General features: G+C 44.6%; 1 protein-coding gene across 3 annotated transcripts in view; it reads right to left on the bottom strand.

The window, feature by feature from the left end:
* LOC144127832 (transmembrane protein 117-like) overlaps window positions 1-13171 on the bottom strand; it is a 113370-nt gene that overhangs the window by 87518 nt on the left and 12681 nt on the right. For all 3 annotated transcript variants that reach the window (XM_077660790.1, XM_077660789.1, XM_077660788.1), the window contains exons 3-4: window positions 11639-11690; window positions 3480-3569 (exon numbers count right to left, since the gene is read on the bottom strand). In XM_077660790.1, coding sequence (XP_077516916.1) covers window positions 3480-3569; window positions 11639-11690 — 142 coding nt within the window. The remainder of the gene's footprint in view (window positions 1-3479; window positions 3570-11638; window positions 11691-13171) is intronic.

Raw genomic sequence — 13171 nt, 5'->3', positions numbered from 1 at the left:
AGCACCAGATCGTTCGATACAGTTCCGGACTGCGCGGAAAAGGTCATCGTGGGGAAGGGAGTAGAATAGCTCTTCGATATCAACCGAGAAGCCCGAGTTAACAGCAGAAAGGCTATCCCCTAACACTTGCGCCACTCGGCCCGAGCTGCTGACCTTGTACGGATCGTCGGGTGCCAGACTTCCCAGATGGCGCAGAAGGTACTCACTGACCACAGCTTGCCAGGATCCAGTCTCCGTAACAATGGCTCTAAAAGGGCACTCCACCTTGTGGCTCTTGGCACTGAAGAACACAGTGAGCACAAGACCCTTGTTCTTCACCACTTCACTTTTTAGCCGGTCGAGTTTCAGTTCTCTTAACAGGGCAACCGCCTTTGCCTTCGCTTTGGACGGCTTCAGATCTGTGCTCCTAAAGTTCTTTAAGACAGCTGACGTGGCCTTATCACTGAAAAGCTTCTGAGGCAAGACCACAAAGCCTCCTTCTTTATCGGCCATCATCAAAGCGAGGTCAGAGTTTCTAAAATAGCTTGCCACATATCTCACCTTGGAATTTCCTCTCTTCTTACTTTTGAAAGTGTTGCGGATCATATCAACACATTCTAAATGGCAACGTTCTTTCTCTTCGCCTTGAACTTTGTCAGCAATTCTATGCGCCTTTTCTAGGTCCTTTTTTCAGCACCTTGCAAGCTGTCGCGTTTGTGCAATTTGGTCATACCAGATAGGCAAAAGAAGATTGAGTGTAGCACCAACCACAGGAACAAGTTTGTGCAATGCAGAGTGAATGTAATCTATCAGATTCCGCTGAGCTGTGGTAAGGTGTACGTAGGGCAAACTGGCCGATGCATCAACATTAGATTATTAGAGCATGCCAATTCCTTAGCTGATTCCAGAGGGCAGCATCTGCCTAGCCATTGCAAGATCTGCAAGCATGACGATAAAGATTGCACTCCACTTTTCGGCAGCACTAAGATTATCGGACGCGCGAGGGATAAGAAAGACCGTGAAGCCTTGGAAATCACGAGATTAGGGCCTGACAAATGTGTTAGCGAGGCTTCCATACACCTGTACCGCAAGGAGTTGGAATTTCTTGGTTTGGCGTGATGATTATGGCTTTTGTCTTTGCTGTTGGTGTGCATGCGCTTTGTTGTCGAAGGAAGGAGGCGTTGGTGCAATAAACCAGTTGTTAGTCTGCGCTTGTCTCGTGTGTTTCTGTGCTTCTTCTCTCTTGTCCCGTCCTTTTTGCACAGTTATTCATATTTTCCATAATGTCGTACCAACTAGCCCCTCACCGCACTCTTTTAAAACGACTGTACTTCAATTTCAGGATTGGTATTTCTGCCATTTTTATGGGGGAGTATTCTTAAAGTTTGCATGAAAGCTGTCAACACAGACCGATTGCAGCAAGCATGGTGCTCAAGGTGGCGCCCTCATCTCGCTGCTACCCTGCTCAACAACAGTAGTTTTCTGGTGATTTTGCAGCATCTACACTTGACTCTCTTAGTGCAAGTGACAGCTTTGTGTGAAAAGGTGACGTCCATTCATCTGATTTTATTTCAGACAAAAACGATTGTTCCGCACAGCCTTGACTGTCAACACGTGCCCGTCTGCAACTTTTGTTTTTGTCGTTGACGAGGAGATTCACTGCTTTCTGGGCCTCTCCAAAGGTGCTGGGCGTGCTCTTTATGACTCCGTGCCACCAGCAGCATAGTGGACACAGCTTTCTCCAAGATGGCCGAGGGACGACCTTGGCAGTGCAATTGCCGAAAAGCAAAGGATCATTTCACTCTTTTCTCACCATGGGAAAACAGGCTAAATGAGCTATAAATATGAAAATAAATCGCTCGAGCACATGAACAGCACAGTAAGTACGGGGCTTGGAATCTCGGTGCCAACTAGTTTTGTTCTTTTGTTTGCCGGCCCCTTTTCAGGTGACCGGTTGACTATGGTCGACTACGTTCACATGCTGGCAGCGCTACGGCTTAGTTACGGCATATTTTGAGTTCACCACATGTATACTGTCACTGGTCGAAAATTCAGACCTCCAGTTTTTTGGGCATGCTTGAATATTCAGAATTTTTCGCAGCACTATGACATATCCCATAAAAGCAATGTATAAGAGTGGGTGAAATTTCAGATGCATTGCAGCTGATTGCCCAATTTGTCGAACCTCATTCACACTCACTGCAGCACACGTGGTTGCGAGCTTATACCATTCTCGGACATCATCCACTGCACCAACTTGAATAGTAGTAGTTCGCAGAACACATCTGTGCCGAGTACTTTCACCTCGAATAAGAGAAGCGGCAGCAGCAAAAGTGTGTGGGAGGTGTACGGCTTAGCAGAGACGGCATTACGGAAAACAAAGAGGTGCTTTTCAAAACGAGGAATGCATGCTGTGACAAAACACACCGCAGCCTCTACTTTTCTGCCATCAACAGCTAGCATTTCGTTGACAAAATGCCTCTAGTTATACACAAACCACCGCTGAGTGCATGCAATAAACATATTGCAGGTTTCGAAGTAGCTTTTCAGCTCTAGTCATCACTTTCATGATCAGCCTGACTACATCCACTGTAGGGCGAAGGCCTCTCCCATATCTCTCCAATTAGCCCTGTCCTGTGCCAGCTGCGGCCATCCTATCCCCGCAAAACTTCATAAACTCGTCCGCCCACCTAACTTTCTGCCGCCCCCTGCTACGCTTGCCTCCTCTTGGTATCCAGTCTGTTACCCTTAATGACCGTGGGTTATCTTGACTTCATATTACATCCTTGGCCAAGCCCATTTCTGCTTCTTGATTTTGATTAGGAATGTCATTGACCTGCGTTTGTTCCCTCACCCACTCTGCTCTCTTCCTGTCTGCTACGCCTAATTACGAAGGCCAACGCCAATGGAGTGCCCGCATCAGCCATTTGCCAGTTCTGCTTTCTTGCACCTTTATCAACACTTATTCTTTTTGTTTCGAACCCTCCGCACAGTCGGTGCAGCGCAGTCCCTGCAGCGTCAGTTTTGCTTTGGTGTGTGGACTTTGCCTGGCTTGTGTATTCGTCATCGATACACCAACAGCAGTATGATCATCGAACAGTGCGCTCATGAAAGCGGTCACTTCCCACTGTGTGTACACGCGACAAAATTTAGTTATGTGAAGCTTCAGAATGTGCATAAAAGTGTTGACAACTTCCTCCACCACATCAGCAATTAACTGAAGTAAAGTGATTTTTTTTTTCCATAAAATTAGATTTTTTGGATGCCATGATTTCTGGTTCGTTTTCACGGTCAGAGTCCAAAAAATTGGTATGCAACTATGCTCTCACGAGGCTCCTGTTACGAGACTCTTTCAATGAAAACAGGAGACCTACACGTAGCTCTGCTTGCCTGTGTTTTCGCTGTTCCAACTTCCTGCAAAATACAATGGTTCCACCAGACCGCACTACCTGTTGCACAACTACTGTTGTTATTCCATAAGAACGCCAGCTAGTACTCACCCGAGGCCCGAGTCATCCTCGTGGGCGCTCGCATGGCGACAGGCCAACAGCACCGACCGCAGGGGCTGCTTGCTAGCCACCGCAGGGACCCTGCGCAATGACCAGGGACCCACACACATAAGCAGAAGCTTTCTTTCCTGGAGAAAAATAACTGCAAGTTGCAAATGCACAATCGGAACCAACTTCCAATAGCCTAGCTGTGTTAATTCCTTATTTCCTTCCATTTTATTTATAGTTTACTTGCCTGAAATTGTGAAGGGCCAGGATGGAACCCACATCTGTAATGTTCAAACTTCAATATGTCAAACATGCATATACCGAATCATCTGCCATACCGAACTCATCCAAAGCTGTCCAAACAAATATGCGCAAATTTTTGCTTTATAAAACAAATGTGGTTGGACAGAACTTTTAAGCCACACCCGCTCCGACAGCAAGCACCAGGCTTCGCCTCACTACACGAGTGATGGTGGTGCCACCCTGATGCGGTTTAACTTTATGTCTGACGCACCCATTTTCCAAGCGACAATTACTGTCTTGTAGCTGCGAACTGGGCGAGTTGGTATTGATTCATATTTGAACAGCGCAATAAAACAACGGGACACAACGAAGAAAGGACACCACAAGCGCTGACTCGCAACTAGATTTTTAATTCACGTCCAAGCATCTTAAATACTAAGAACGCCAAACACAAACAAGAGGGAAAAACCAAAAGAAAAACGACACAAAGCTGCTAATCATGCCCACAAAGGTGACAATCAGCACGAGCGCGAGACTACACATCTTGGCCGGATAAAAACATCATCTCTTTATCAGTTAGTGTGACAGAAGGATCACTAATGCAGCTATCAGGTTCCAAGCGGATGTGAAAAGCCTCCAAAATGTCCCGCGTTAGGCTGTCATTATGTTTTCCTAGGATGACGGTGTTAGACAACAGAGGGGTGCAAGTACCTTCTCTCCAGTGGCGGGCAAGGTTACAAGAAGACCCATTATCTCGGGAGCTGTGGTGCTCACTAAGACGAGCGTTGATGCAACGTCCTGTCTGGCCAATATAACTCAACCCACAAGTGCACGGAACCCTGTAGACAACCCTCACATTACAGGGCACAAAAGGGCTCTTATGGTTGGTCTGACAACCCCCAGTCTTTTTCTTCGCGGTTGTTGCCTTAGCCTTCTCTTCCACCTGCCTGCAAACACCTCTAAGTTTTTTGGGCGCTGAAAAGACCACATCAACATCGTATCTCGCCGCAACATTCTTCAAACCATGTCCCACACCATGCGTGTAAGGCACCACCACAAACTTCTTTTTTTCCCTTTTTGGCTTATCCCCGCTCTTGGTCCATCTAAGAAGCTTATCGCATTCCCTGGAAAATCACATGAGAAGGGTAACCGCTAGATTTTAATCGGCCAACTTGACGCAAAATACTTTCATTGATTCTTTCAAGACATGACTTGTTCATGGCAGATTTCAGGCTAGAAAAAACAATGCCATTTTTTACCAGTTTTGTGTGGCTTGATTGGTAATTTAGAAAAGACTTGGTAGAGCGAGGGAAATATTCCCAACACACATGACGCTCTTCCAACAACAGTCTTAAGTCCAGAAATTGAAGTACATCTTGTTTAGGAAGTTCAGTCGTGAAAGTTAGTCCCATCGCACATTCTCTGAAAACCTTCAGTACATCTACCACTCTACGCGTCAAGTAACCCTTCTTGACAAAAACAATATAATCATCGACATACCGAAAAATCTTCAGAACCAACCCGTCACATCTCCTGTCTATGGATCTGTCTACCCTGGCAAGGAAGATATTGGCTAACACAGGTGCTACTTTAGATCCTATGCACACTCCATCATTCTGCGCAAACGATTTCCCTTTCCATTCAATGACAGTTGAACGGAGGTAAAAAGACAGAATCTCTAAGAAGCTCTCAAGGGACACACCACATCTTGCAATAAAATCAGTTTCATTGTTGTAATCAGCGATGCACATTTTTACACTTTTCATGAGGTCATCATGAGGTAGAGAATAATATAGGTCTTGCACATCAATGCTGAAAGCATCACACCTTCCCGGGTTATTGGATTTTAGGGAGTCAACCATAGCACCGGAATTAGAGATGTGAAAAGGATCCTCAATTATCAAACACGACAAATGCTTTTGAAGATAGCTAGACACGAAGAACTGCCAAGTGCCGTGCTCAGACACGATAGATCTGCAGTTCAATAAAACATTTTGCTGGGCGAGTTGGTTCATTTTGCTCGAGGGGATGCTTGTAGCGCGACAACAAACACAAGGGACCGGACGAACGGGACAAGCGCCACTCTCAACTGGTTTTATTCAAAAAACGATCGCAACATTTACACATTTCCCCTTCTACTTCAAGAACATAATCACCCGATCCCACATGCGAATGACACGCAAATATCACGCTTGAATCAAATCAGTTTATCTAAAAACCTGTACTCGTTAGAAAACATCGTCACCGAAGGGCTGCTGACGCATTCCGACCCTTTCTTTTTGATATGGAACGCCTCAATTAGTTCACGCGTCAGCGCATCTTTGCTTCTGCCAATGACCTCTGTTCTGTTTAAAAATGGTGAGCATTTGCATGACTTGCAGTGAACTACCATATTTGTTCCGCTCCCATTTTCGAGGCATTTTTCATGCTTGCGCAGGCGCTTGTTCAGGCATCGTCCGGACTGGCCAATATACACTTTGCCACATGAAAGTGGAATCTGATAGACAATTCCCACCTTGCAATCAACATATCGGTGTTTATGCCTCGTTTCGCAATCCTTTTTTGCTTTTTCCTCATTCACCTTAGGACAAAGGCTCTGCCTTCGAAATTAACCACCGTTGCACCCAGATAAAATTCAAGAAGTGACATGAAGTTTCCAACATTTATGCCAGCTGAATTTTGAAATGCTATCACACCATTCTCTTCAATGCAGTTCTGAACGAAGGTAAACAATTCTTCGTGGGGAACAGAATAATAAAGGTCTTCAACGTCTATGGAGAACATGCTGCCAATTGAACGGTTGTCTTGTAAAAAACTAGCTATGACATGCGAATTCCTGGTCTCAAAAGGATCTTTGACACAGAGAGGGTTCAAGTTTCTGAGGAGGTACTGGCTCAGCATTTGCTGCCAAGTGTGTCGTTCACTCACGATACTCCTGAAAGGTATTCCCGGTTTATGAGTCTTAGCAGTGAAAAAAATTTTTAAGCTATTCTCATTGCAATCTGCTATGCTTTTTGCAAGCTTATTCAGCTCAAATTTGGTGCACAGGGAAACAGCTGCGGTCTTTACCTTAGCAGGCTTACGTTTCGTGGCAATGAAGTTCTTCTTGACGGCACACATGGCTTTTTCGTTGTACATCCCCGCTGTGAGCACTACGAAACCTCCTTCCTTGTCACTCTGCAGGATTCGAAGGGAATTGTCTTTGAAATAGGCCACAACATCGCGCACCGAGTCCTTACGCCGCACCGCGTTCTTTGAAACAGTTCTAGAGAGGCTGTCCACACCGTCGAGAAGGCATCGTTCTTGGTCCTCGGATTCTGTGGTTTTTTTCAGCGCCCTGCAAGCTCAAAAGCCTTTGTCCTAAGGTGAATGAGGAAAAAGCAAAAAAGGATTGCGAAACGAGGCATAAACACCGATATGTTGATTGCAAGGTGGGAATTGTCTATCAGATTCCACTTTCATGTGGCAAAGTGTATATTGGCCAGTCCGGACGATGCCTGAACAAGCGCCTGCGCAAGCATGAAAAATGCCTCGAAAATGGGAGCGGAACAAATATGGTAGTTCACTGCAAGTCATGCAAATGCTCACCATTTTTAAACAGAACAGAGGTCATTGGCAGAAGCAAAGATGCGCTGACACGTGAACTAATTGAGGCGTTCCATATCAAAAAGAAAGGGTCGGAATGCGTCAGCAGCCCTTCGGTGACGATGTTTTCTAACGAGTACAGGTTTTTAGATAAACTGATTTGATTCAAGCGTGATATTTGCGTGTCATTCGCATGTGGGATCGGGTGATTATGTTCTTGAAGTAGAAGGGGAAATGTATAAATGTTGCGATCGTTTTTTGAATAAAACCAGTTGAGAGTGGCGCTTGTCCCGTTCGTCCTGTCCCTTGTGTTTTTTGTCGCGCTACAAGCATCCCCTCGAGCAAAATGAACCAACTCGCCCAGCAAAATGTTTTATTGAACTGCAGATCTATCGTGTCTGAGCACGGCACTTGGCAGTTCTTCGTGTCTAGCTATCTTCAAAAGCATTTGTCGTGTTTGATAATTGAGGATCCTTTTCACATCTCTAATTCCGGTGCTATGGTTGACTCCCTAAAATCCAATAACCCGGGAAGGTGTGATGCTTTCAGCATTGATGTGCAAGACCTATATTATTCTCTACCTCATGATGACCTCATGAAAAGTGTAAAAATGTGCATCGCTGATTACAACAATGAAACTGATTTTATTGCTAGATGTGGTGTGTCCCTTGAGAGCTTCTTAGAGATTCTGTCTTTTTACCTCCGTTCAACTGTCATTGAATGGAAAGGGAAATCGTTTGCGCAGAATGATGGAGTGTGCATAGGATCTAAAGTAGCACCTGTGTTAGCCAATATCTTCCTTGCCAGGGTAGACAGATCCATAGACAGGAGATGTGACGGGTTGGTTCTGAGGATTTTTCGGTATGTCGATGATTATATTGTTTTTGTTAAGAGGGGTTACTTGACGCGTAGCGTGGTAGATGTACTGAAGGTTTTCAGAGAATGTGCGATGGGACTAACTTTCACGACTGAACTTCCTAAACAAGATGTACTTCAATTTCTGGACTTAAGACTGTTGTTGGAAGAGCGTCATGTGTGTTGGGAATATTTCCCTCGCTCTACCAAGTCTTTTCTAAATTACCAATCAAGCCACACAAAACTGGTAAAAAATGGCATTGTTTTTTCTAGCCTGAAATCTGCCATGAACAAGTCATGTCTTGAAAGAATCAATGAAAGTATTTTGCGTCAAGTTGGCCGATTAAAATCTAGCGGTTACCCTTCTCATGTGATTTTCCAGGGAATGCGATAAGCTTCTTAGATGGATCAAGAGCGGGGATAAGCCAAAAAGGGAAAAAAAGAAGTTTGTGGTGGTGCCTTACACGCATGGTGTGGGACATGGTTTGAAGAATGTTGCGGCGAGATACGATGTTGATGTGGTCTTTTCAGCGCCTAAAAAACTTAGAGGTGTTTGCAGGCAGGTGGAAGAGAAGGCTAAGGCAACAACCGCGAAGAAAAAGACTGGGGGTTGTCAGACCAACCATAAGAGCCCTTTTGTGCCCTGTAATGTGAGGGTTGTCTACAGGGTTCCGTGCACTTGCGGGTTGAGTTATATTGGCCAGACAGGACGTTGCATCAACGCTCGTCTTAGTGAGCACCACAGCTCCCGAGATAATGGGTCTTCTTGTAACCTTGCCCGCCACTGGAGAGAAGGTACTTGCACCCCTCTGTTGTCTAACACCGTCATCCTAGGAAAACATAATGACAGCCTAACGCGGGACATTTTGGAGGCTTTTCACATCCGCTTGGAACCTGATAGCTGCATTAGTGATCCTTCTGTCACACTAACTGATAAAGAGATGATGTTTTTATCCGGCCAAGATGTGTAGTCTCGCGCTCGTGCTGATTGTCACCTTTGTGGGCATGATTAGCAGCTTTGTGTCGTTTTTCTTTTGGTTTTTCCCTCTTGTTTGTGTTTGGCGTTCTTAGTATTTAAGATGCTTGGACGTGAATTAAAAATCTAGTTGCGAGTCAGCGCTTGTGGTGTCCTTTCTTCAATGTGTCCCGTTGTTTTATGGCGCTGTTCAAATATGAACTGTCTTGTAGGGAAGCTAGCTCGCATCTTAGGTAATATGCCGCACTGCTGTGCACTGGTGGTGCTGCATGGAGAAGCAGCCTTATCTGGTGCTTGACGCTCTGTCTTTCGAGGCCTGAGGAATCGACACTGGTGTTTTAGAAACAGCAGTAAAAACTTGGAAAAGGTCTCTTCCGACTTTTATATCAAGGGTCCATTATTTAGCTGACTGAACAGTGCCACTCTTGTGGGCAGTTCTGACGAAGTTATATGCTACGAATTCTGGCTTTATTGAACTATTCTGATTACAGACCTGTTCGCTACAATAAGTATCAACTGAGCCAAATTTTTTGCGCTGGATTTTCTTTTCAGCCATCTCTTTGCAGCGCTCAACTCAGTCGATGCCAGTATTATATCCCAGCTCATGAACATGACTGGCAAATGCGACTCATTTCTTGAATCCCAAAGTTCACAAGTGGGCTCAGAATAATATATAGGGAGTGGACCGCAAATAACTGCGCGCTTCTATTTTCTATGCCATTTGCATAGGTCATCATTGGGCCAGGACAGTTCTGGAATTGTACGATGCACTCAAATAATGCACTCAACAGTGCTTTGCCTACATTCGCTAGAGCACATATCTCTCAAGAATCCGATTCGCATTTAGACCGTCAGAAGCGTGGAGAGTTGGGCTTGTTGGTTTACGAATGTTGGGAACAATGCTAATACAGGACAGAGCGAGAACACAACAAGGCGCTGACCAGCAAGTGGTGTTTATTTCAGAAATACAGATATATATACACATACCGCAACCCCGCAATAAAGAAAAACAGAATCAACTTGCTGTGCAAAAAGATGGCGAAGATAAAAAGGCACATGCTCAGCTCATGACAAAAAAAACTTAACTAGAGATGAACCGGCAAAAGGTGAATGGGGGAACAACAGGGTGACCAGGTGAAAACAAAAGAGAAAAAAAACAATAACAACGGTAAAAAAAATATTACTGCTACAGGTGCGTCAAGGATGAAAAGAAAGTAAGTGGCGAGGTGAATGATACATGCAAATTTCGAAAGGAGGAAAAGGGGGAGATAGAATGACACCAAAAAGGTGTCGTTCTTGGTGCCGTTTTATCTCCCTTTTTTCCTCCTTTCGAAATGAGCACGTGCCATTCACCTCGCCACTTTTTTATTTTTATTTGAAATATCTTACAGGCCCGTAGGGCATTGTGTAAGGGGGGCGGCAAAACATCAAGGGGACAAGCAAACATAGGGAGACAAGGCACTACACATGATCAGTAAAAATTTGGAACACCTCAATATAACACAGAACAGTTAACATAGGAACACCGAAATAGGAATGCATGATAAGTAAAGGTAAGGTTGACATAGGAACACCAAAATAAATCCAAAAAAAGGGACACAGAAAATAAAATTAAAAAGCACATGGCGCGTTTACTAGTATCAACAAAATTTGGAAACAGAAATACAAACAAAAAGAGAAAAAAGTAAACAAAATGCGTAATAGAAAACGTAAAAGAGATTGCATCAACATGTTAAGATGGCTTCAGTGAAATGTGCAATGAGTTGGTGATGGAAGGTATCAGGATTAGACAGTGAGGCGATGTTGTCTGGCAGGTTATTCCATAATCTGATGGTTCGCGGAAGTGCTGATGAATTGAAAGCTAATGTGTCACCATAGATGCGTGTAAAACTGAGATGATTGTGCAATCTTTTGGATGTGCGAGATGGGACATCTAGGTGAAATGAGCATGATCTATTGGAGTGCATCCTTGACGCACCTGTAGCAGTAATAATTTTTTTACCCTTGCTTTTGTTTTTTCTCATTTGTTTTCTCCTGCTCACCCTGTTGTAACCCCCATTCACCTTTTTCCGGTTCATCTCTAGTAAAGTTTCTTTTGTCATGAGCTGAGCACGTGCCTTTTTTTCTTCGCCATCTTTTCGCGCAGCAAGTTGATTGTTTTTCTTGATTGAGGGGTTGCGGTATGTGCATATATATCTCTATTTCTGAAATAAACACCAGTTGCTGGTCAGCGCCACTGTGCTGTGTTCTTGCTCCGTCCTGTGTTAGCGCTCTTCCCAACACGATTTAGACCGTATTCCAGTGCCGTAACTAGTTAATAACTACATGCGTGATGCTGTGCGCAACACAAGCTGCCTTATGTTGGCTGTCACTGGTAAATGAGAACAGCAGGTTATAGAAGGATTGCAAATGGCACCAAGGCATGTGCACACCACAGCCCTGCGAGTGTTTGCACAAGACGGTTGCTACCAACTGTTCCAAGAGTGGGCAGCCCACTGCTCACCTTGGGCAACCACTGGAGCTGCTGCAGGCCTCATGGTTAGCACCGGGGGCACCTGCAAAACACAGTCCACATTCAACATATCAGTGCTGACTTCTCATATGGGCATACACCAAGGCAGCTCTACTATCAATGCATTCAAAATATACCTGGCAGAAGCAAGAAGAGGTTGGCCAAAAAAAAAAACTGGCCTCTCCAGTTCCTTCCGAAAGACAAGTTACACAACCTGTTTCCAAGGCTGCTTTTGAAAAAACACCCCTGGAACACCTATGGTAGCCTCTACTGTGGAGACTGCTGCAAGCCTGTCCATGGAACCACCTCTGCATTGCTCGCCTGCAACCTTCACACCATGCTAAATGTACCTGTTGTCAAGTATGTCAGTAACTGTCCTCACCTGTCTTATTATTTTTTTTTATTTATTTGTTCCTCAAAGGCCCACGAGGGACATTACATGAACGGTGGGCTGAGAAGACAATTAGCATGAATACAGATGATGTTCGAGGGCGGTTTTGAATCTGCTGTAGTCGATGATGGTTGCCACTTCGGATGAAGGGTCATTCCAGTCTCGGGTTGTTTTCAGGGAAAAAGACTGGCGATATGTTTCGGTGCGGACTTTCACAGGGTAGACGGCATTAGGGTGACAATTACGGGAAATACCATGAGCGCGTGCGATAGGAATAACTTCTTGATTAAAACTATGGAAAAATTTATGGTATAAGGAAAGACGGGCGGTCTTGCGACGACAGGCCAATGTGGCGAGATTAAGCTGAGACTTCAGTGCGGAAATGCTAGTGTGGTATGAAAAATTAGAACAAACGAATCTTGCAGCGTGATTCTGGACTGATTCGAGCGTGTCAATCAGGTTAGCAAAGTTAGGATCATAGGCGGCGCATGCAAACTCAAATTTCGACCGTACAGATGTTACGTGGGCAAGCAATTCTATGGAATGCGGTGCTAAGGCAAGGTTACGGCGCAGGTACCCTAAAACTTGATTAGCTGAATTTGTTACATGGTGAACGTGTTGCGACCAGGTTAGACTTTTACCGAAATATTTATAAGAATCTACTGATTTAAAGGGGCCATGACAGCCTATTTTCACGCATGCCCTGCTTATCGCCTTTAATTCCCAACAGGTTAAATTACAATTCACCAATTTTCAGTTGATTCTCTGAAGTAAAAATTTTTAAAATGAATTTTTTTCGTTTTTTCTGCGAACTGCTTGCTGGTCTGGCAACATCTGATCGCTGACGTCGCGAGCGCATACACGCCATGCGTCGTCTGCTGCGAGCTGTTGAGGTGCTTGCATGCACACCGTAGACAGCGGTCGCTAAAAAAGTTTTTTTTTTTTTTTAGCCTAGCGAAATAAAATGCATTTTCTGTGTTCTCTTTTGGGAAGCCTTCAACTTAAGGGTAGAATTCATAGCGCAAAAAAGACAGGGACACAGAAAGATGACACCACAAGCGCTAACTTCCAAGCGCTTGTGGTGTCATCTTTCTGTGTCCCTGTCTTTTTTGCGCTATGAATTCTACCCTTGA

Source organism: Amblyomma americanum, chromosome 4 (genome assembly GCF_052857255.1).
Source record: "Amblyomma americanum isolate KBUSLIRL-KWMA chromosome 4, ASM5285725v1, whole genome shotgun sequence".
Lineage (NCBI taxonomy): Eukaryota > Metazoa > Arthropoda > Arachnida > Ixodida > Ixodidae > Amblyomma > Amblyomma americanum.
Note: the sequence above shows the minus strand (reverse complement) of the source record. Positions and strands in the feature narration are given on the sequence as shown.